Raw genomic sequence first — 23490 nt, forward strand, 5'->3', positions numbered from 1 at the left:
TTTCACTCTCCATTTCCCCCACCTCTCACTGTTCCCCGCTCGAAATCCTCCTTCGGCCCCTTTCCCTATCTCTATCCCCCCACCTCGAGGGATATTTCCTTGCCTCCCTCCCACCCACCTTTCTCCCCCCCGTATTCTCTTGCGTGCCTCCCCGTCGTGTGCGTGGACATACGGGCGAGAATAAGCGGCCGCTGCAGTCGCTCCGAAATTCGCGCCAGGGGAAGTGCTGTCGTACTCCCACGTGGTCGCGGGTACACCGAACGGATTGGAGGATTCAACGAGAGAGAGGATCCGCCCCGAGATCGCCATCTCTGGAAGACCGTCGAGGTAGGTCAGGCCTTTCACGCAATGAGACACGCCAAGGGGATTAAGGACGGTTAAGGCAATTGGGATCTCCCATTAGAAAAGGACAACGATTCCTTTCCCTAAAATAGCATATCTTTTGTGAAGTATAGATCAATGCATTTTTTCGATAAAACCGTAATCAGCTGTGTGACCGAAATATCTAAGAATTCCTTTCGGGAGGAATGGTTTCCGAATTCAGTATGCAGTAGTAGGTGTAAAACGCTTCCAATGGGATAAGAGACCATTTATAAAATGGGGGGGCGGTTTTTAATGCTGACCCTAAATTTTTGTTAACAGATTTTTGTTTACAATATTATAGCCAGTGAAACGTGGATATTTCTACTATTCAGACGCAGTAATTTACGTATATGAGCTCGTAATTTTCAAATATTCAACCTAAATATTTATCAAAGAAATGTCATTATTAATTTTATAGTTAGTTAGTAGTAGGCATTATCGTTAAAGTATGACGTCTAGTTTATCACCATGGCGGTTCGCTTGTAGATATCATTTGCTACATATCTTTTATGACAGATTAAATGAATGTGAATAGTGGCTTAAAAGATGAACTTTGATGTTTTTTCAGGGTAAGTATTAGTAATGTAATCAGGTAGTTCGTATTTTATTTCGAGATTTACAACTAAGCTGGAAGTACGACAGTAAAATTACTGGGCAAATACCGAATTTTTTGTGCTATAGTTTATAATCATTCCACTCTTTTTCCCTAAGCCAACTTACGCCAATAATGATTCTGGGAATTATTAATACTATATCATGCAGTGTGTGCATGCACCATAATCTACTTGAAAAAATAAATACAATATTTAACAAAAAGGGAGAATATGTTAGATTCCGAGGAAGACATTATTGAAATGAGTTGACATAATTTTAAGTAATGTTCATGTTATTCTTTCATGCAATTTTTCAAATAATTTTAACTAGTCCATTCATTTATTAATTGACTTTTCATGGAATAAAATATTAAATATCCCTTCAGTGAGCATAATTTTCTTAACTTAGGAGTGCCAACAGCAATTCAATGCTACGAAAGAGTGACTTGAGTGAGTCAAGACGTCTTGCAAGCAAGAAAATGGGATAGAGGAAGACACAAAAAAATTAGAATCTCGCGAGGAAGAACGATCCGATTTCCCATATATAGGAAATGGAATCCGTTTGTGACGCTTCAACGGAAAACTATTTATTACGGAGAAAGGTAGAAACGGGGTATCCTACACCTCCGGGTCCAAGTCCGGGTCTCATCTCCTTCCGCAAGTTGTAGCGCTTTCTTTTTTCCCATCTATCGCCCAATGGTATCCTTGGAGAGGAATTATATCAGCCTTGATTGCGAGACTCGGACTTTCGGTTGCTGCCCATCACAAATCAACCACTTTCTCCTCCAACGCAAATAAATAATACGCCTACGTCATGGTATGACACATTCGGAAGAGGATTGAGAGGGACGTCACGGTGTCACGATTTGAATTCGTTCGTCCTTCGGCACTCAGTAAAATGTTGCTAGCATTCACTTTCATCTGGTGCAATGCTAGCGATATTTATGCTAAATGATATTAATATATGGCATTCAGATATGGTGTACTTGTATGTCGTACATTTATGATGGTATTCTAAGATGAGCACTAAACTTGGCAATATTTTTCTGGATTCATCTAAAATCTACCTCTAACAGGTAAACCAGCGACTGCTAGGAAGCATATGAGATATACTACCTTGATCAAAAAGTTCCCGGAATAACCACCGTGTGGCGCTCCCATCGTTCCGATTTGAGTTCTGTTTTTTTTGTTAAATTGGTACATCTGTTGTTGATATTCCCTTTAAATCTTAGTGTCATAACTTGACATTTGCAAAAGTTACGTAGCCAAGAGTACATCTATCTCTGTGTGTGTTGGCGATTTTTTACAATTTCAGAAATGGATTTAAATTTGCAACAACGAACTTGTATTAAATTTTGCGTAAAAAACGGATTTAGTGGCGCACGGACGTTGGAAATGTTGGAAAAGTGTTTCGGCAACGATTCTCTAAAAAAAACGGTCGTTTACCAGTGGCACGAGCGGTTCAGAAGTGGTCGTGAGTCAATCGAAGATGATGAACGCAGTGGCAGACCATCGACATCGAAAGTCGGTGAAAAAATTGATAAAGTAAAAGAAATGTTGGTCAATAACCGCAAATTAACCATCAGAGAAATAGCGGAGGACTTGAACATTGCCTATGGATCCGCCCAAGACATTGTGGTTAATGATTTGGGTTTCCGTCGTGTAGCAGCAAAGTACCTCAATTTCATGCAAAAAAGAGACCGTGTTGACGTCGCAAAAGACATGATTTGCGAGGCTGAATCCGATCCCACATTCATCAAAAGGATCATTACTGGAGACGAGACGTGGGTTTATGAGTACGACACGCAATCCAGACATCAGGCAAGTGAATGGCGTTCACCAAATGAGCCGAGACCAAAAAAACCACGTCGTTTTCAGTCAAAAAAGAAGGCAATGCTGACGGTTTTCATGGATTACAACGGTGTAGTGCATCATGAATTTTTGCCAGAAGGCCAGACAGTAAACAAAGAGTATTATTTGGGCGTTATGAGACGTTTGCGTGAAGCAATTCGCCGAAAGAGACCAGAAATGTGGGCAGAAAACTCGTGGATTTTGCACCGTGATAACGCACCGTCGCACAGTGCTATCATTATTCGTAATTTTTTGACGAAAAATGCAACAAATACCATCCAACAGCCACCGAATTCACCTGATTTGGCTCCCTGTGACTTCTTTCTGTTCAATCGAGTTAAAAAACCATTACGGGGAACGCGTTTTAGCAGCCGAGAGGAAGTAATGGAAAAATCGCAGGAAGCACTGATGGACATACCGAAAACCGACCGTAACTTTTGCAAATGTCAAGTTATGACACTAAGATTTAAAGGGAATATCAACAACAGATGTACCAATTTAACAAAAAAAACAGAACTCAAATCGGAACGATGGGAGCGCCACACGGTGGTTATTCCGGGAACTTTTTGATCAAGGTAGTATGAGAGCAGGGTTGAGTACCTAAAACCATGGTGTGAAATACAAATGTTCCTATTGAAGAGTCGCGTATCCGGATGGCACGTTTTATCCCGCGTCTATACCGAGCATCCAATTTAGAATATTATTTATTCTATTCGTGTACACATCAATTAACTTAAGCATTTTCAAACGTCCCACGATCGCAGATAGGAAGTTACTGGGTACAATATGTTATTCACGGCACAGAATTTGTGCAGAGCTGAAGACAAAAAAATGTCATCAATCGTAATTAGATTATAATTAATTGATTAATCAAAGTACATGGAAAAACTATTAGCATATTGTCATTATTCCTATCTTTTGTCTAGAATGACAGCAAGACGGCGAAAGAAACATTAATAAAAAAACTAAAGATTATTATATGCGATAGACATGATTTGTTATACACAATTATTAGTTGAGTCCATTTGATAACATACAGTTATAAATAAATTCAAATATTTCTTTTAGCATTACGGCACACATTCTGTAATGGTATATTTATACTGTCGTGAGCCTGCCATCTTTCTCTCCCAATCTTTACTCCTCCAGAACCCTTGCTCAATGAGTATCTACATTTCATTAAAATTATCGTCTACTTAAACCTTAACTCTTCGTTTGCTGAGGATTGTTTTCACTGCCGCATCCCCAGCCCCCAACATACCAAATCCCTGTGTCACCTGAATCTTTCTCAAACGACAAAACCAATTGTCCTGAGTTACTCATATCCAGGAAGAACTAAACAATTCTCGAAAAATATATGAATTGGCATAGTCGCTAATGTACCAGATCACTAAATGAAAATACTTTCCACGCAGCACCATCTCGGGTTCCGGATACGAAACCTGAGTGATCCTTTGAAGATGCCGTCGCGCGCGGATTATATGAAAAAAGAGAACATTGTTCGCCGTCGCCGCTGTGGAAATTACTTCTTGCCTTAGCGGTGAGTGGCATTGGGCATAAATTTCACTGATGCCGCTGCGAGAATCTCAGTGTTCTCGTAACGATCAATAATTTTAAGATTCGGGTTCGTTTTGCGCAAGTCTTCATACATCATACCCGTAGCAAAGCAAACATTTCTTTTGCGATGTGGGAAACATCTAGAGAAAGTTTAGCTAGATGACGTATAAAGAAAGAAAGCAATATTACTTCACCTGAGAGGATATTACGCCACTCATTTCCATAGGCCTTATATGCTCTTTTTTTAAATTATTCATGATCATAATGAGCCGGTTAACCTAGTGAGCTTGCATTAATAAGTATGCTTGTAAACTGCAAAAAAACTGCAAAGATTTGTCCAATGAGGTGATCCGCAATGTAAACTGCCATGAAAAATTCCCTTAGTGATTCCAGTTGTGTTATGTTACGGAGTAAATAACTTTCTCCACATCTCGAAGCCATCTTGTCGAATGAGGTATGAATTAGTTCTCCGTTAGGTGCATATATTGAAATTCTCCTCGAGCGTCTGACAGGGTAGCCATTCCCAGCCTACAGCCGATCACGACCTCTTATGGCTGGCCTGTATAATGAACCGACATTATTTATGATAAATGGAGAAAATTTCTCGAGCCAATTTTACAAGAATTTCCCCTGAAGATTTTATAAGACCTAACCTACGGATTCGCATCGAATTTTCCCCGTGTGGAAATTTATCTCCAAACGCCGTTACTAAACTGTAGCTGAACAGTTTCTGAAGAGTAAACCGCAATGCAACAATTTCAGAGTGTACAAATCATTCGCCTTGACTGGGATTCGAACGCAGATCCCTCAATACCCGGTCGAGTGCTTTAGCCAGTTGAGCTATCGAGGCGTCCTCTTAAACTCTGAAATCTCAGTCAAGGCGAATGATTTTTACACTCTGAAATTGTTGTATTGAAATAAACTTCAGCGGATGACTCCGTTAAAAGTTACTGTTGCGGCATCTCCAGCAGTTTCTTTGGATTAAACCGCAACAACAAGAAAACCGGGAGTCAGGATCATTATATCATTCCCCGAGAAGGATTTACATAATTCTAATTTCTTCCGCAATAATTGAAAAGAAATGGCTTAGGCACAAAGGCAATAATCATGCGAAGTATAGGTATCCAAGTAAGATCTGGTGCTTTCCCGGCGTATTTGCTTGATGAAGTTTTCTCGAGTCTTCCACCGGGTCAGGGGTTCCATGCTGGCCGACGTTTCGATGAACGAGTCGGGCATCGAAACGTCGGCCAGCATGGAACCTCTGACCCAGTGGAAGATCCGAGAAAACTTCATCAAATTATCGGTATCCAGCTCCAAATCCATGTAATATCAAACAAAATCTCCAATTCATTATCATTCTCCAAAGTGTGCACGACACAGTAAAAAAGACAGATGAAAACAAATCATCATTCATTCGCTCATACTCATTTGGAATTAGTCGAGACATTGCAAAGTTTTCCATTCGTGGAATACACCAAATGAGTTGGCCTTAGCTTACATACAACCGATATTGTTGGTAAACGAGAAAGCAGCCTTTTTATGGCCATGACAGCTTATTTGTCACTTCTTGCGGCTCATATAACAATGAAAAAATAAGAAACATTGCATTTCCGAGACTGTTTGAGGATTCAACTCACTTCTGGAAAGATATGTAGCTGTTCGTAGTTATATTTATCAGAGAAGATGACCGACAGCTAAGGTTTTTTGCACCATTAAGCATAGGTGAGTAATTTTCTAGGGGTAGGATACACAGGGAATTGAGGAAGGATAGGCGGATAGGAACCTGGCGCCGGCATTAGCCTACTCTTAACGAAAGGCACCAAAGGGTCCACAATTTAACGTACTTAATGATGGACGGCGTCATTTATTTACTATGCTCTCCAAATAGCACCCAAATCAAAGCAAGGATCGGACTACCTCTGAAAAATACTGCCACAGCCGGGATTTGAACCCGGATTCTAGGGGCGGGACGCGGTATTCTAGCCTTGGGACAACCACAATTCCCTCTTCTAAAGATGTCCCTGAAATTTAAGAAGACTGAGCTTTCCACAAGTGATAATTGTCACATTAACGTAAACTAAATGCTTAAGAGTTCTAGCTTAGTTTTTTAATCTTTCTATATATTCTGTCTATATGTTCAACAGAAAATTCAAAGAAACACTTTATCTCAGGTGAATTCCATGCAAATGCATCCTCAAAATTTTTTCCGCTATTCAGCCTAACTCGGTCTATCAATGGAAAACAATTTTTACATCCTATTATTCCCGACAGGCGCAAAATATCAAGATTCATATGTTCCGCAAACTGTTTCTGAATTTGGGACAAATATGAGTAATATTTAGCTTAAAACCATGCAAAGATCGTTTGGTGACGTGTGTGGAGTCATTTTCCGACAGCGATATCGAGAAAACTCTTCGTCCCCGAGCAACAAAATGTAGGAAAAACATGTAGACGCAGTTTCTTCAGGCGACAATATCCTTACGTGACACGATAAACGAATCGAGTGCCTCTCGCAAAAAAAATCGCGCACTTCTAAGCAAATGCTGTTTTTGTTTGAGAAAGACATGCAATATGTGAAAGTGAAATCTCCTGTGCAATGTTGATGAAATAACATAGAATAGACACCGTTCAAAGATGTTAATTTGTTTTTTACGCGTCTTTGAAATTGCAGGCCTTTCAATTCCTATGAATTTTTTATAGAGACTTAATCATTAATTGATACAATACATAATACCTGGGTTTCTTTCGTTTAATTGGGTTTCCATGATGCAAGAAAAAAATTAGTAGTGTCGATAACGACCCCATGGTAACGATTTTTATAGTGCAATGCAAAGATATACGGCTCATTTATATATAATAGGGTTTTCCGATGCAAAGTACGCGTTATTACAGACGCCAATGGATCAGCTACCCCTATGTTACAATGATTGCAGTTTTTTATATGTCCAAACACTTGCAAATTGCGATAAGATTTCACAGCTGGTTATCAAAGAAAGTATTCACTTTTTTAACTGTTCTTGACGAGCAATGCAGCCATTATTGCCACTGAAGGGATCAGAAAAACAGAACAATGTTACAGAATCAAACTTAATTTCCGGGATTGTAAAATTCATTATGCTTAGTTTAAATGATCATCTAGTCTTATTTGAAAGTCTTCACTGAAATTCAATATAACAAATCACTGCCATTATATCCCTAGAAAAGACACGGGGTGATGTGGTCTCAAATATTTGTAGAAAGAAAAGGCGGTAGCATCTTTTTGCAAGGTGGATCTCGCATTCCATAGAGTATCAACTTAATTATTTTAGAGAATGCGGAATCAGTTATTTCACAGGCAAGATCGCTGGAATGGAAATTGTGATTGTTTCTGATTTTTCCATATCTTCATTTCTGCCTATGAAATATGAGAGACTAATGTTATCCAATAATTTATAAATAACTGAATGTAAATGCTATATTCTGACAATTTAGAAAATGCATGAATAGTTGTTTCAACATCGTAATCATTAGTATTTCGGCTGACTCCGTTAAATCCACGTGAATTATGAAAATACAATATAAATCTATTTAATTGAACTTACAGTATAAGAAAAATAATTTTGTTATTGAAACCGATTTAAATTAATCATGGCCTGAGATTGAGATTAATTTGAAGCAATCATATCCGACATTAGAGTACTTCGGTTAGAATTGTTAAAACCCTTGGGGTTGCATATGGAATTAGCCCAAAGTAACCCGTGAATATTTTTCCTTGTACCCATATCAACGGTCTCTAGGAGCATATTTGCCAAAAGTTCACATTAATCTGAACATATTCAAAAATCGATCCAGCAACCGATGCACGCATGAGCACGTGAGAAGCGTTGCGAGCTCAAACAAATGTCTGCATTTGATGGAACTAATCCACACCACTTCATACTCTTTCAAATCCTTTAATGAATTGAAGTCTTTCACCGATGGGGAATGAAGAGATAATCACCTTTGAGACGCAGTAACGGACTGCCGAAGCAAAAAATTGCAGGTATTAACTCTTAGCAGACCCTTGTTTTATGCTTTCTGACACTCGTAACTGCGTAACTGCTCGCGGCGAAAGGGATTTCCAAACCCCATTCTCCAAGGTTTCCTGAAATAAAAGGCGCTCGCGGGAATAATTAACCGCTCATTTTCACTCTCCTTTGAGGCTTGCCCTTCTTATAATACCACAAACGACTACCTTAATCAATCAGCTAACAAACTGTTTGTTAAGCGTATAATCGATCGATGTCGCATGTAACGACATGGCGCTCCAGCTCTCAGACATCATTTAACTAGAGAGGAAGCACATCTTCCCTTGAAACAGCACTCCTACAAACTGCTCCCTGGATGATCAGTAGCAAGAGTTCAAATCAATCGCCAGAGAAGTAACAATCCTATTTTTTCCGTAGTCAATTCGTTTTCTAATATATACAGAGGCCAGTTTTGCGATTATCCCTACTGAATCGTCTACATCACCAACAGCTGAGGAGACAGTCTAATATCCAAAGCCCAATATCGATAGCATGAAACGAAAACAATTAGCGGAAACAATTTCACCCTACCTGGATGATTCATTTCTCAATTGGATGACTAAATTGCTTCTCTATTTGATGTTCTTCGCAATTACAGATGGTAAGGCTCCTAGAGATATTTCTATATCCCCTTATTAACCTAATCGATTGAAACAATTCAATTACACGGATATTCCCTTCCCTCATGGAATAGATAATGAAAGCTACAATGTTGCTTCCTTTCATGTAGGTTTTCCATTGATATTTTTCAATGATGCGTCCGTGAATTGATATAGTTGCCTCCTCAAATATGCTACAATTTGGAAGATCTAACCTAATTCATCTTCATTCTTCAACTACGGGGTATCTTTAGTTTAAAATAATTGAGTTAACATGAAATTAAAGGAGTTGACTTGTACAGTTGGTGGTATTGAGAGAAACCGCATCCATTACGGTTCAGAAAAATTTAGAAATGATTCGTAGAGTTCTTAATGCTTATTATATTTGATACTATATTGTCCCCTCAAGTTCGTAGTATGTAAATGTCTGCTGCGTGAATTTTCCATTAATTTAGGCATTACACTTACAAGATTATTGGACGTCAAGTCTTCTCGTGATTTAAAGCAACCTCTCGGAATGCATTTTTAAAATCAATAATACAAAGCCATGGGCATTGTTTTTATGCATTTGAAGCTAATAGAAGCAGTTATTAGGACAGGTGGCTGACGATGAGGTCATTAGCATTTGATACGATTACGCCCATTAAAGAGAAGGCTCTGAATGACACAATAATTATCATTCATGTGCATGCAAAATGAAAGTGCCGCAATGATCTGAGCTAAACGCAAAAACGAATATTGGGAAACAATGGATGGACCGTATTTGAGATTACTGTAATGGGAATTCACGCTCGCGTCCGACTGAAAAAAATCCTACGCACATCTCTCGCGCCGTGTCCTTTATTGGATACACAAAGCGCACTATTTGCTAATATATGTGCATGTACACAATAACCCACAAGCCCACTCGAGGTGTTTTGCTGGGTGTACAAGGAGACATAAGCCGAGTAAATTGAGAGGAAGAAATCTGTAAAGGATATTAAATGCTGGTGCAATCCTCTCATTGTGTTGTGATCGTGAACTGTGCAAAGGAAAAGGGAATCTTTGAATATATCCTTACGACTGGCTGTATCTCTAATTTTTAAACACTCCTTGATCTGCAGATATAGTGCGAGATTTGAGTTATTTCGTAACATCAAAAGTGAATTCGCATGAATGATAACTTTGAAATAAATGTAACCTAGCGTTGAGTCTTCAAGTCAACAGGGACTATAATCTCAGTGGTGTTAGTTAAGGGAATAAATAGGGTATCGACTGCCGAGGTCATTTTGCACAAATTTTTGCTCCCATACCATGTAGCTACAAATCAGAATATTTATTATGTAAAAGATTTTACATGAGCCTACATAAATATATGTGTGTGTGTATAGGCATACACACACTTTTATGTATCTACTCTCCCTAATTTGAAAATACTTTCAAATATTAATGCGTACAATATATAAATAAATATGAAATAAACGTTGGAGTCGCATGTAAAAATTTTTTCTATTAATGAATACTTGAAATTGTTAGCCAAAAGAGGTCAGCTTCTCTTAACAGTCTTAAAACTTCACATATACTTTTTTTGCTATGAACTACATTTTCTTTTAGGTCACCCCTTAAAGCTAGTTTCTTAAGCGAATTACTACATGTATACAGTACAATTTTTTAGAGCATGATTCATCGTTAGGGCGAGGTCGAATTGATGCGTCCCTCTCAGAGGAAGAGAAAAGAGTGAGCTGCTCCCATCCCAGGTTGTGTCATAATTGTGAGAGACTATTTGTGTTCTTACATGGCAGTTTTCCACAAAACGGAGCGCTTTCCTCCTTATTCCGAGTATCACTTCAATCAATGTTATTCGAGATGGTCCTCGGATACCCAAGGAGGATTGGATGTAGGTTGTTACGAGTAGGAGCATCTTTTATTCCTCTTTTTAATAACCACAGTTTCCAACCAACCATAATTAACGTTTCGCAAATGCTTCCTTCCTCGGGGCGACACCAGAGTTATGTTTACTACACATTTTATCCGCGCTCACGGGTGACGCTCATGAATGGCGTGGCCCCGCGGTGATTACGAAGTGTAAACAGCACCCGGCGAGCGATGGAGGGGGGAGGGGGGGGAGCTTTCACCGCGCCGTGGATGGACGATGTCTCTCTCTCTCTCCGCCCGTGACTTGACGGAAACGATCTGAGCGTCCCAGCGTCCACGCGCTCGAGGTCGGCCCGGCTAAGAAAACGGGAATTAAAATAAACCCATCCCTCGGCCGCAATGTGGTTCGTAAGAATTGCGCTCACCCGCTCTCCTCCGCTTACATCATCGGCGGACGGGAGCGCTCGTCCCACCCCCGCGCGACTGGAGAACGTCCTTTCACTCGCCTCGGGTCGGAGCGTGCGGTGGAGCTGAGTCCGGATCGATTATTGCGATGGCCGATGCCACGACTTAAGTCCAAACCTCAGTTTTCGCGGTGACTCCGACAACCGGGCTCGGCACTTCTTCGGTAGGAACTTACGTTGAAGGCATCGCTGTCTTTAGGAATCTAGCAGAATAAAAAGTTCTTCCGACTAATTCCGATCTGCTGAATGAAGATGTTTTAATGTTTCATGCAAAACGCTGATCGATGTCCCCTTGCGACATTTATCGAGAAACGGAGATGAGGTGCATGTGAGTTAGAATTTGCCCGAGTTATTATTATATCCGATGAAAATAATTATTTCGGACTGAGGCATCTTGGAATTACTGGGAGCTTCGGTGGGAAACGATTACTAACCGTAAATAATGTCGGCATTCCGATAATTTCCCCCAAGAATAACGGAATACGTTATAATGAGTTTCATATGATTCGCATTATTATTTGGGCATTTAAAATGTATATTGATTTGACGACAATAAATTGTCATAAAAATAAAACAAGGACAACCATTAAACATGACAGTTTCAGGTTTAACTTTGTGGAATTCCTTCATTATGAGGGCAAAAAAGAAAATTTACACTTCCACAATAAATATTTAGTATTTCACTATGAAACATTTCATGTGAAATATTAAATCTTTATTGTGGAAGTGTAAAATTTCTTTTTTACCGTCATAAGTATAGCCATTCTTTTAAGTGCTCCCATGTCTGGATTTAGGCGACTCAATCTATCTCGGTGTCAGTGGTTCTTATTGCTTTCATCGAATTTTAAAATACCTCCTTCACATTGTTTTTTTCAAGAATGATGTACTGTTCTTTATTGAATTTCGAACGCAACATTCTCACAGTGTTGCAATAATAGTGAGAACAGTAAGGGCGTTTCTGTTCCACGGAAAAAAATATTCATTTACGACCGATTTTGATACTGAGCATAAGTTACTGGCAACATAAGATAGAACTACTTGCCGAAACCGGCTTAGAATAAATATTTTATTCACTGGAACAGAAAAACGCTATCCTCCTCCCACCATGAAGAAATTCCACCGCGTGATGCTCAATACATTTATAAATATTTCAAAAAGGTCTTTCTCCCCGATTTACCTTCACCCTCTTCCTCCCCTCTCTATCTCTCCTCGTCAAAATTACATCAATTTTGCTTAGACTGAAGAAGACCAGCGGACCGTCGAAATATTTCAATATCTGGGTTAAGTATTTTCGGTGTCTTGATAGCTGTATTATGTTTTTAAATGTAATATACGCGTATTATAATACACTCTGTATTGTTTGCCGCCACTCAAAAGCGTCTTCCCTCTTTCCACCTTTCCCACCAGTGTGTATGTGCGTACATGTATATAAACAAAATCTTTCATGATTTATACATATAAATATATATATACATGTATATACATATATATATATATATATATACATATATTTATTTTTATACACACCTATTATATACATATATATTATACCGTTTCCTGCCTGTTTTCTTCCTCCTTTCGCAGGCTGCAAAGATGCGCGTCCGATGGCCCGTGCTGGCCTTTGGTTTGGCCCTTGCCCTGTCCGTCGCCATCGCATCCCCTGCGGCGCCGAGGGACGTGAGGGCCGCGGCATTAGCGGTCAGCAACCCACCCAGCGGCGCCGTCTTACTTTCGGCCATCCCCCATGAAGACGTGTTTGGACCGGAGTTGGCCACGAGGACGGCAAGGGACAAAAGGAAGCTCGGCTGGATTCTGGATTTCGTATTCTGGGTGCGAAAATGCATGGGACGATGGTCTCCCCCACACCCCAATTCTCTCTCTTTTTTCGATTGGCCGTGGTAGGAGAAATGTTTTGGCAGGCTCACCGAACACCACTCGTAGTCGCATGAATTCGCCATGGAACTCTCCTTGAGTGGATAAACCGCGAACCGCAATCACGAACGAGTTGTATTTAAATAAAAATAACCGTTAGGTTTCTTCTGGTGTATTAAATACCTAGCGTTGCAGGTTTTATCGTAGAATGAAATGAATGAACAGCATAAGGAGAAGAATTTTGTTTCGCAAAGGAGCTTTCACAAGGAGAATGAAAGGCACGTTGAGGAAGGATGCTAAGAAAATACCAATAAAAACTTTGGTTTGGAACGAGGTTTTATACGGATCGAAAATATTGATGTTAAAACATAAAAGTTTGTTCACAAAAGATTTTAAATTGAATATTGGTCACCGTGTCGGAAAGGCTACATTTTTAAAAGAAAATTCAAACATTAGTACTCGGAAATGAAATTAAATACAATACAATTTTTTATTACTTAATTTAATTGTAGCATTGTACATTATTTTAAGCAGCTCAATTTAAAGGAATATAAGAAAAGAAAGAAAAGGCTTTCAAAAAAAGGATTTTGATCGTGATTTTCCATATAAAATGGACTGAAAAATATATTAACTTGCAGGAAGTCACTTGAAAATATTAAATGGTGTATATTTATTTCTATTCACAAAACATAATTCACTAGTAATATCGAATTTCTCGTTATTCAACTTCCTGTGGAGTAGAAAAAAGGCGCAAACTTTCTCGCCGGGTAAAAAGTTTGGTAAGATAAATCTTTTACTTGGGAATTACTGTTGAATTTTGTTTGAAGTCAATTAAGGCAACAAAGTCTTGGCATTAATACTATGTCCGACCTTATTTTTCTACTCTAATACAAGCAGGACTTTAATGAGCACAATATTTAATTATAAGTTCAAGGGAAGCGTATAGTAAATTTAAGCCTGCGTTAATTGCCATGAAATATCCGCCGAGACCAGTTATTTCGTCTTGAGTCGGTTTTATTGTCTCAAAAGAATCTTCACTTAACTACCTTGAAAAATCTCTATCGATTTAAAATAGTATTTTGCGAGTTACTGGAGTGGATAATTGGCATGTTGAAAATTCTTCTCCAGTAATGTGATTGTGACAACGCAGACATATATTTAATAAAATTGTGACTTCTAAAGAGAATAAATTTTGTTGCTTCATTTTCAGAAATTCAACAAACTGCTGGAGCTAAAGACGAGATTACTCACAGCAGCCAGCGGTGGATCCAGACCTAGAAGTCGACCAGCGCCATCGTCTGCTATGGGAACTTCAGGGGTATGAATCATTTACTTTTGAAATTGGACTTCATACGTGTCAACCGTTAGATATTAAATTCGAACTAATGAACCCCGTATTTAATTGGACATAACATGATTTTTATTATCCCCTTGCTAAGTGAGACTGAAGAACGCATTGCTTGTTGCAGCTAATCATAACTTTATTTAAAGAAATACATATTTATCACTTTACGCATAATGAATAAAATTTTTTTAAACAAATAAGTAACACCATCTCTAACACGTTACTGCTATGACTCCTGTTATCTACAGTAATTTGTTCATTTCTCCCTCCGCAATATATCAAAACGCAAAAAAAATTATTTTTACGATAACAAATGTTATATTAAATAAACTTCTCCGAAAGAACCGGTGAAATTAAAAAGGAGACAAAGCCGTGCCTAGCAGTCATTGGATTTAGCGAATTCTTTGGCATAGGCCCAATAGTAGCTCTTTCATGATAATGTATTTACTGATTCTAAAACAAGCCATGAAATTGGCAAAATAAAAATAATAGGTGCAGGGAATGAGGCGATCGTCTTTCATTTCAAACCGAAAAATTTAAATAGCTACATAAAGTTTTTATCCGTAAACGGGAGAGAACACTTTACATTAAGTATGTAGATTTTCAAAAGAATAATTTTATTAGCCATTCCTCAAAACCTAAACGGAACATGAGAATTGAGTCGGTACCAACCGATTTCTCACAAACCGATAAATGTAACATGACAAATAACATGCGTGCGATCATAACCCTGCCTAACATGATATCATACAGAAAAATGCGAGCGAGTTATAATATCTTATGAATCATACCAAAAAAATATTTATATAAAAGAAATGTACTGAAGTTAACTTTAAACAGCCGTCGATAAAAATTATTTCACTCTATTACCAAAGTGCATAGAGATAGAGAACAAAAATAATGGCCTACAAATCAAACAATCAATATTTATTTCAAACTAGTTTTAGTAGCGGCTCAAGTAATCACCTCCTAAAAATTTGTTTCAACTGTCTAAGTAGAAGGATAGAAGACAAACAATCCGCAGTAGTACGGAGAAAGAGAAATAAAGAAGACAAAATTTCAAGTTTTAATCATTGTTTTTGTACGGTCCAGCACCTAACTCTTTTAATTACTTCATGGTTTTGCCGACGACTTACACTCGACAATAAAAATCCAATCCCCGAAGAGAATAGCTACCAAAATACGCCGGGATTCTAGACCGAGGAAGTGTACTAAATGGGGAGAAGTACCAGAGTTCGTTTCGGAACGATATGGGAGAAGTTTCGGTCCGGAGAATATTTCGCTTAATGAAACAAACGCTCCAACGATATATGGAAACGCTTCAAGGACGCTGTCCCGTTCAAAAGTGTGCCACGTTAACTCGGCAAGGCGATTGCATGTCTGCAGCAAGGTGGATGTATAGGCTCCTCCCGTTCTGTGATTGGCTAAAAACAATGATTGAGGCGTCGAAATTAGTCAGTTATTACAGGATTGAGAAAAACATATGACATATCTACCATGTAAAAGAAAACTATTTCATTTTAATTTATTCTGGAAACAACACAAACCCTGTGCTTTGCAACTAAGGCAACGGCGAATAAATAACGTAAAATATTGAAAGACAACCCGTTGTTGCTAGAGTGCGTTTAGTTTTTATTTTCTTTGAAACTGAATTTAAGATTGAATTTTCATGCCGTGCTCGTTCTCGCTTTCACCGCATTCCAACGTACCCAGCGCGTTCTTGGGCATACATTAGTTATTTAGAGCGCAAAAGGAGTTGCCTAGAAAAACACGCGAAACTCTTTCCTCTTTACTTCATCCAAAGGCGAATTATATTACTCCCATTACTATATCACACAGTTTCTACATACTTATTGCGTACTTATGTGAAATACTGCACTCTATATTTGTGGAAATGAAACGTTATTTTAAAACTGAAATTTTTACTTTTGTAAAAATACCAGCTGTCGACAGTAGGAGCGGGGTAATGCGAGCTATTTTTTATTGAATTTTTTGTATAATATTTTTATCATAATTTAATTTACGCGCAACATTAATCTCAAGTGACAAATATTGAATTTTCGATCGCCTACCGTCTCCTGTATAACATACAAGATATATTACACTGATAACCTTAACGTCGCTATTCCGTGTAGAATGTTAACCTACACATTTGGTTTTATCGAACGATATATTTTTTCTTGTATTTGATATAGCAATCAGCAGAGTAATTGTTTATTCTCCTGAGCCTTTATGATTCAGTTTATTTATTTAAACGTGAAAACCAGCGGATTTATAACTTGCTGTTGTCTAGTTTGGGTTAATTTTCATCACAGGTTGGACGTCAAGGGAGGAAGTTTTGTTTGAGTGGCAATAACAGCTTTCCAGCATAAATGTTGATTCTTAGCTTTTAATGTGTCATTTCTTAGCTTTAAATGCGTTAACCTCTGATTCAAAAAATTAAGCGATACACATTGAAAGTTGATAATTAAGGATTTTCAATGACATATCAATGTTTACATCCAGGATAACGATTTAATCTGAGATAACTTTTTTCCTTTCCGAAATTTGATAAAATTTGCTTTCATTCTCATGTAAATTTTAAACGCACCTAATTATTTTGTTGAAAGATTAATAGTGAACATAAAGCAGTAAAAATACGAGCATTACACAAAGGAAGTTGATAATTCAGGAGCTTTAGTGACATGTCAATTGCGGTATGGGACCGATAACTGAGGTCCAGGGAGGATTTCAGCCAATGGGGATTAGTGGCCATTGTAAGATAGGTAGGTTTTTCAGGGCATGGGGGAAGAAATAAGAGGAACCCGATGTTTGCATCAGTATTTCGCTAAGAAAGAAGCTAAAGGGTATATAATTTGGTGTCTCATCCGACGGACGAAGTAAACTGCGTGAAGGGCTCTCCAAAGAGCATACAAATAGGGATAGCAATATCTCTGAAAGATTCTACCACCATCGGCATTCGACCGCGGACCCTTACACTGGGAAACCATTTCACAAGCCAACGCGTCAACCCAACCCCTGTAAAAAATACGATTCCAGGTGTTTACCACAGTACTTCCAAGAGAACGTAATAATTTTTCCCCTCTATTGTAAAGGTAAAGATTCTTCTACCTTGCGCGTTAAACGCAACCGCAGTGAAATCACCCTACGCCCAAAGAGTCATGTTTCTCCGGTTGTGTGTCGCGCTTGATGTTTCCTAGGTCACTTGAGAGGTGTACTTTCGACTCGGCATGCTGGTGAATGACCATCATGGCCATTTCCTTGAAAAATAACCTAATATGAGTAACATCAGAAATACATAGAATAAGAAATGAGTCATTGTGGCGACTGCGGGAGTGTAATATTATTTTATAAAGTCACATAAAACGGTAAGTTAAAGTATTAATTCCCCTACCCATCATAAACTTCGGAAAAATTATTCCGACTCGGTTTTAAACCGTGTTCCCTTGAGAAAACTAAAAATAAACATTTCCACTCATTCTAATTATTCTTAATTTTTAGAAATATTATGCGATATATTATATTAAGAAGATATATTATAATAAAATTGAACTATTACTATCATTTAAAAGGCAATATTGGCGGTTTATTGTATTAAGTTCACGACAGCGTATAGCACGAGTATTTAAGAGAAAATGGCATTATCGTGAGTTAAGGAAATAAAGCCATAAAAATAATTTATATTTACGCTTAGGGGAGACTCAAAATGAAGACTTGATTAATGATATTTATTACCCGTAGATATCATGCCAATTCAAGGTACAGGTTGGACCGAAATAATAATATATTTTTAATAAAAAATTTTCCAAATATATTTTTCGAGGGCTGGCGATAAATACGGTGTACGCTGAATTAGCCCAACTACAAGAATTTTATAAAATACTTCACCCGGTGGCAAAAATATTCGCACAGAGTGAAATGTATCAGGAGGAAGAGTACAGTGTTAACATGTTTATTTACACCTTGGGCATGAGCTTTCGTTATGATGAGCATCTCGGGTCGATGTCTCACCCAGATGGCTACGAGGGCCGCGAAGGTAGCATAAATCAGTAAGTAAATACGGAGACGTATTCCAATCGAAGGTAAGGGAGGAAAAAATAATGGTGTTTGACCGTGGGCCTTGATTAAATCGGTGGCTTATCAAACTTTCATTTAGCTCAGAGATTTCGTTCGTAGTCAGAAAATCCCGAAACCGTGAAAAAAATGCAGTCGCGTCCAACAAAATTAATTCGATCAAAATTTTAGCTTTGATTTAAATTTAATTTTGATAGAATATATTTTTTCAATATTAACTTTAATTTTTATTACAATTTCAATAAATAATTGATTTGAAAAATATTGATTATGTAAATATGTATATAACAAGATGATAATGAAGGGATAGCAAAATTAGAAGATTATGAGATTAGAGAAAAATTAGAAGATTATGAGATTAGAGAAAAATTATTTGGCGAGTTCAAGCAATGTTGGCCAATTTACTAATCATTTTCTCTTTTCACAGGGATCCACTACGGAATCCTCTGGGGTGGAATTTGAGGGGAACAGGGTCAGTTTAGTCCTTCCGGACGAACTCTTCGGTTCGGCGTTCACTGTTGTCACGGACGTGTCCAAAATCATCGGAAGCGTTATTTTGGTAAGTTACGCATAACCACGTAAAGTAATTTTGGGTAACACTCTACATGAAACTACTGGATGGTAAATATTTTGAATAGGTTTTCTTTGGTGTGCTGTTAGCTTTACAATGAATTACTATCGTGGGCCAGCCTTGACCAGTCTTGGCGACCTCCACTGTCCTATCCCTGAACCGCCTGCGCGAACAACACATAAATATCGCTGATTCTGAAAATTACCGACAAATGATTATTCATTGTATTCCGTAGTGGTATTACTAAAAATATTCTGTTCTCGAACAGATTCAAGATAAAGTGCGAAATCTGTCCCTCAGTGAATTCAAATACGTCTGATTCCAGCCGGGGGGGGGGGGGGTGTTGTGGTCATTTAAAAGATGGTGTAGCACTAAAATCACTATTGAAGAAGGAAGCAGGAAGCGGCCTTCATTTTCTTCCCATAATAAACATATAGATGGTTAAAAAGAAACGATGAATCCCGGTAACAGCATTACACAATCCACTGGGCAGGATATCGTTCCAGGCAGAGGAGGAGGCAAGTCTCGTCACATTCTCTTTTATCTCACCAATGTCAAGAATTTCATGTTGCAGTTGCATGAGACTTGTTCCAAGCTGAAAACGATGACCCAGGTTTTCTAAAAAAAGGTCATCACCGGAGATGCGTCATGGGTCTATGACCCTGAAACAAAAGCCCAGTCTTCCCAGCAGTCAGTTGACGAGATTAAGGAGAATGCACGAGGCAGCTGATGACCATTCCGAAAAAAAGGAATTTTCCGATTGTTTTGAGAAGGGGAAGAGACGCTGGAATAAGTGTGTGAGGTCCCAAGGGGAGTAATTCGCAAGGGAGTAAGGTCTAACTGTTCTGTGAGGCTATTCTTCTCAAAAGGTTCTCATACGAGGTATTCTATTTTTCTCAAAATATTACATGGGTGGATTCTTTCAGGACCAACTTCTTATTAGCTCTCACACGGAATCTCATATTCTAATATACTACCCATCGTTGAAGTAGGGCTATTCTATTCCAGGATATAGGTTATGCTATTACAAAAATCCTGCAGCCATGGCGTCTCAGAGAGGAATCTCTAGTCTCTACGTTTCTCGATCCGCTTCGCTACCAGCGTCAAATTCGAATTGCAACTCTTAAACAATTTAAAATGTGTTCATAAATTTTTTTCATACTTGCACGAAGTATGTACAGAAGAAGCACGTGCATATAAGGGAAAAATTGAAGGGGAGATCCCGCAAGGAAGACCTAAAGACAAGAATATAGGCTAAGTTAAGAAAGAGGTAAAAAAGAAAAGCTATCAGAGGGTATGGGAATCAAGGCTGAGTAGAGAAGAATGGAGGACTGCAATAAACTAATCTTAAGATTTAAATGCTGATACGGGTGATGATGAAAAGATATCAGGTCTTCAAGCAACAATATTTTATTAAACCTTGCTCAATGTCTCCAATTTTAAGAAAAATTTGACCAACCTACTTTTTGACAACTACCAACACGCACTACACTAAACAATGGAGAAAATAAGTTTTATAATGCCCTGCTGAGAGAAATTCTTGAAGTCAACATAAAGAGGATAAAAGTGAGTATTTGAAGCTTCTGAACGCCCTCTTTAATATATCATGGTTAAGGCTCAGGAGAATTAATGAATATCAATACCCATACATACGGGGAGTATTGGAGGAAATAAAATGTTCAGAAAGAAACTCATATGTATCTGGTAAGCATGAATGGTGAAAAGATGTTTTTGGAGAAATAAAAAAGGCAGGAGAGTTGAATAATGGATATGAAAGGCAGAGAGGACGACTGAACACGGTGGCAGATGAGAGAATGTTTGGATAAGTGAGGCAGAGTGAGGAAAATTTTAGCCATGCCGGCCGGAATGAAAGAAGGTAGAAAGTATTTGGAGTTAAAAATGTTAGGTGGGGTGATGTGAACCCGATGGAGGAGCAGAACAGGTGTTCGAGGCGGAATAGTACATTAGTTATTCAAATAATAGCGATCAGAACGATACGACGCATGGCAATTGATAGCCACACACCAACTTCTTGATTCAAGAGTGAAAGTTCCCAACGATAATTTCACGAAGTGATTGATTTTATACAATGACTTTGGATCAACGGAGTAAGGAAATGTTGATTGACTTCGACGGCTCATGGTTATCGCAAGTAAACCGCTGCGACCCTTCGAGACAATTTCAGTGACGCAACGCTGCCCTACTCTCTCTCTCTCTCTCTCCCGCCACTAGACCGTAAGAGGCGAGGACCGACCGATCTCCCGAGCTTACTCCAGTCCGCTGCGACGCACCCTACTTCCACAGTCGGAGATCTAAACGTGTGTCAAGCGAGTCCGCTAAACGACTCTCGGCTCCCCTTCCCTTCCTTATTACTTGCTCTCATCCGCCCCCTTCTAAAACAACATAACTCGTCCACCGGTGAATTATTACCGCCGCTTTCGTTCAAATTATCCCCTCTGAGATCGTTTGTAAAGGTTTTATGAAATGTACTCGACGTGTGGAAACATGTTCTACGTAATTTATGACACCATAGACCGGTGTTTGCTGCAGGGTAAGCAAAGTCTATTTTGTGATTTGGTGTGAGTTTGTCTTCAGTTACTAATGTCTCCTGGAAACTAATTATCAGTACCACGAAATTAGTTGCTACTGCCAGATAATATACGCCCTTGCAGGTCCTATTGTCTTCGAATTTTTGTAGACTGTCCTGAATTTTTTTAAGTCACCCCTGATCACTTCCTCTGTGTTTTCTTCTCCAAGATGTAGACCCTCGCCACGGCCTCTACTGTTCTTGCTCAAACCAAACAGTCTCTGTTTATTTTTTTTCGACAGTGAATGGAGATACCTATCCATCGTTACCAAAATCTGATGTTGTTAAATACAAGTAGATTCACATCAAAGTCATCCTTCACAACCTAAGTTTAGCCGTACAATTGCATTTTTAGGTTCCTGATTAGAAATATGGCGCTTTCTCGTACCACGTTCCCTGTATTCCAAATTCCTATATCCGGTGATCTGATGATAATTTTGTACCTCAAAATCTATGTAGCGATTCACTTCTAATCGCTTTCACAAGATGGAGGAAAAATCACTAACAGCGTTTGACTTTGCTTATCTCACGTCTAAATAATCTCTTCTCTCGTTAATATTCTCTCATTTGGTTTATATTGTGCAGATAAATTTTGGTGTGCAAGGTTATTAATTCTTGTACAATGTTCAATCGGTAATAGTTATTTCTTTAAATATTATCATCGCCTGTATGATATACCGAGAGCCAGATAGTTTTTGCAGAGGGTATTATTTTGATATTTGGTTCACCAACAGAGATCCTTCAGATTCATATTATCTCCAGAGCATCATCACCTTATCGAGAACCATAATATTAATAATTTGTATGCAATGTAACGATTTACAAAACAGAAAATTTTCTTTTTTTTTCAGAACTCCGCCAGAAGAACGAAAACTTTCATAGATGCCCTGAAACCGATCTTCAGGAGAGCGCTTGGTATACAGGAAAGCACTTCTGCCGTTCTCGAAGACCGACTCCCGAACCAACTCGTGATTCCCTCCGTAGCTGATTCAACCCAGGAGCCGGACGAGCCGCCCCTTACTATGGACTCATTGTCCACGGAGGAACTGGAAAGGAACTCAGAGGAGACGAACGACGCGTAGTTGGCTCCTCGATAGAAGGAGCACCGTTCCGTCAAGAATCATATACCTCGTGAAAGACTGAAGAGCCGCTTCTTATGGAAAGTTGTTTTGTTGGGAAGAGTGTTGGGAGAGGGAACGGAGGTAACTCTAAATACTTTATTGTGCCAAAAAAAAGTACCCCGAGTGCTCAAACCCTCTCCTTCTGTGAGAGGTTGACTGTGGAGACGAGGACGAAGTGCTACCAGAGTTTCAAGCTTTAAAAATGAACCCAACGCTTTGAATTGCTCCTCTAAAGGAGGTGTGTAAATGGGTGACGTTAATGGAATTTTTATGTAAAATGCACGAGAAAAGGCCAAGTTACCAGTGAAACATAAGTTTTTGCTTTAAAAAAATTTTATTTACTGCACGATATCTGATGCACGATCCAAATAATTCTTACAAATTAACCTTGAAATCCGAACTAGGATTTTTTTAAATTAACCAAGGGCTCGCCAAGCCAACGATGATATCTGTTGGTGTCATACCGAAGTCCGGTCTTTTGCACCCCATCACTCACGGATTTCACTTTCAGTCAAAGATTTCCGAATTTTAAATTATTAATATCGGCATTCTACCGTTTAAGGCAGGTTTTGGTGGACACAGACTGAATATCA

General features: G+C 38.7%; 1 protein-coding gene across 1 annotated transcript; it reads left to right on the top strand.

Annotated features, from left to right (window-relative positions):
• Positions 1 to 223: 223 nt before the first annotated feature.
• On the top strand, positions 224 to 23211 carry LOC139697748 (uncharacterized). The gene is made up of 5 exons (XM_071596577.1): positions 224 to 327; positions 12912 to 13157; positions 14410 to 14517; positions 19046 to 19177; positions 22628 to 23211. Exons 2-5 carry the CDS (start codon positions 12921 to 12923, stop codon positions 22856 to 22858), a joined length of 708 nt encoding a protein of 235 aa, XP_071452678.1. The 5' UTR covers positions 224 to 327; positions 12912 to 12920; the 3' UTR covers positions 22859 to 23211.
• Positions 23212 to 23490: the final 279 nt, after the last annotated feature.

This window comes from Hetaerina americana, unplaced genomic scaffold (assembly GCF_022747635.1).
Source record: "Hetaerina americana unplaced genomic scaffold, ioHetAmer1.1.p SCAF_8, whole genome shotgun sequence".
NCBI lineage: Eukaryota > Metazoa > Arthropoda > Insecta > Odonata > Calopterygidae > Hetaerina > Hetaerina americana.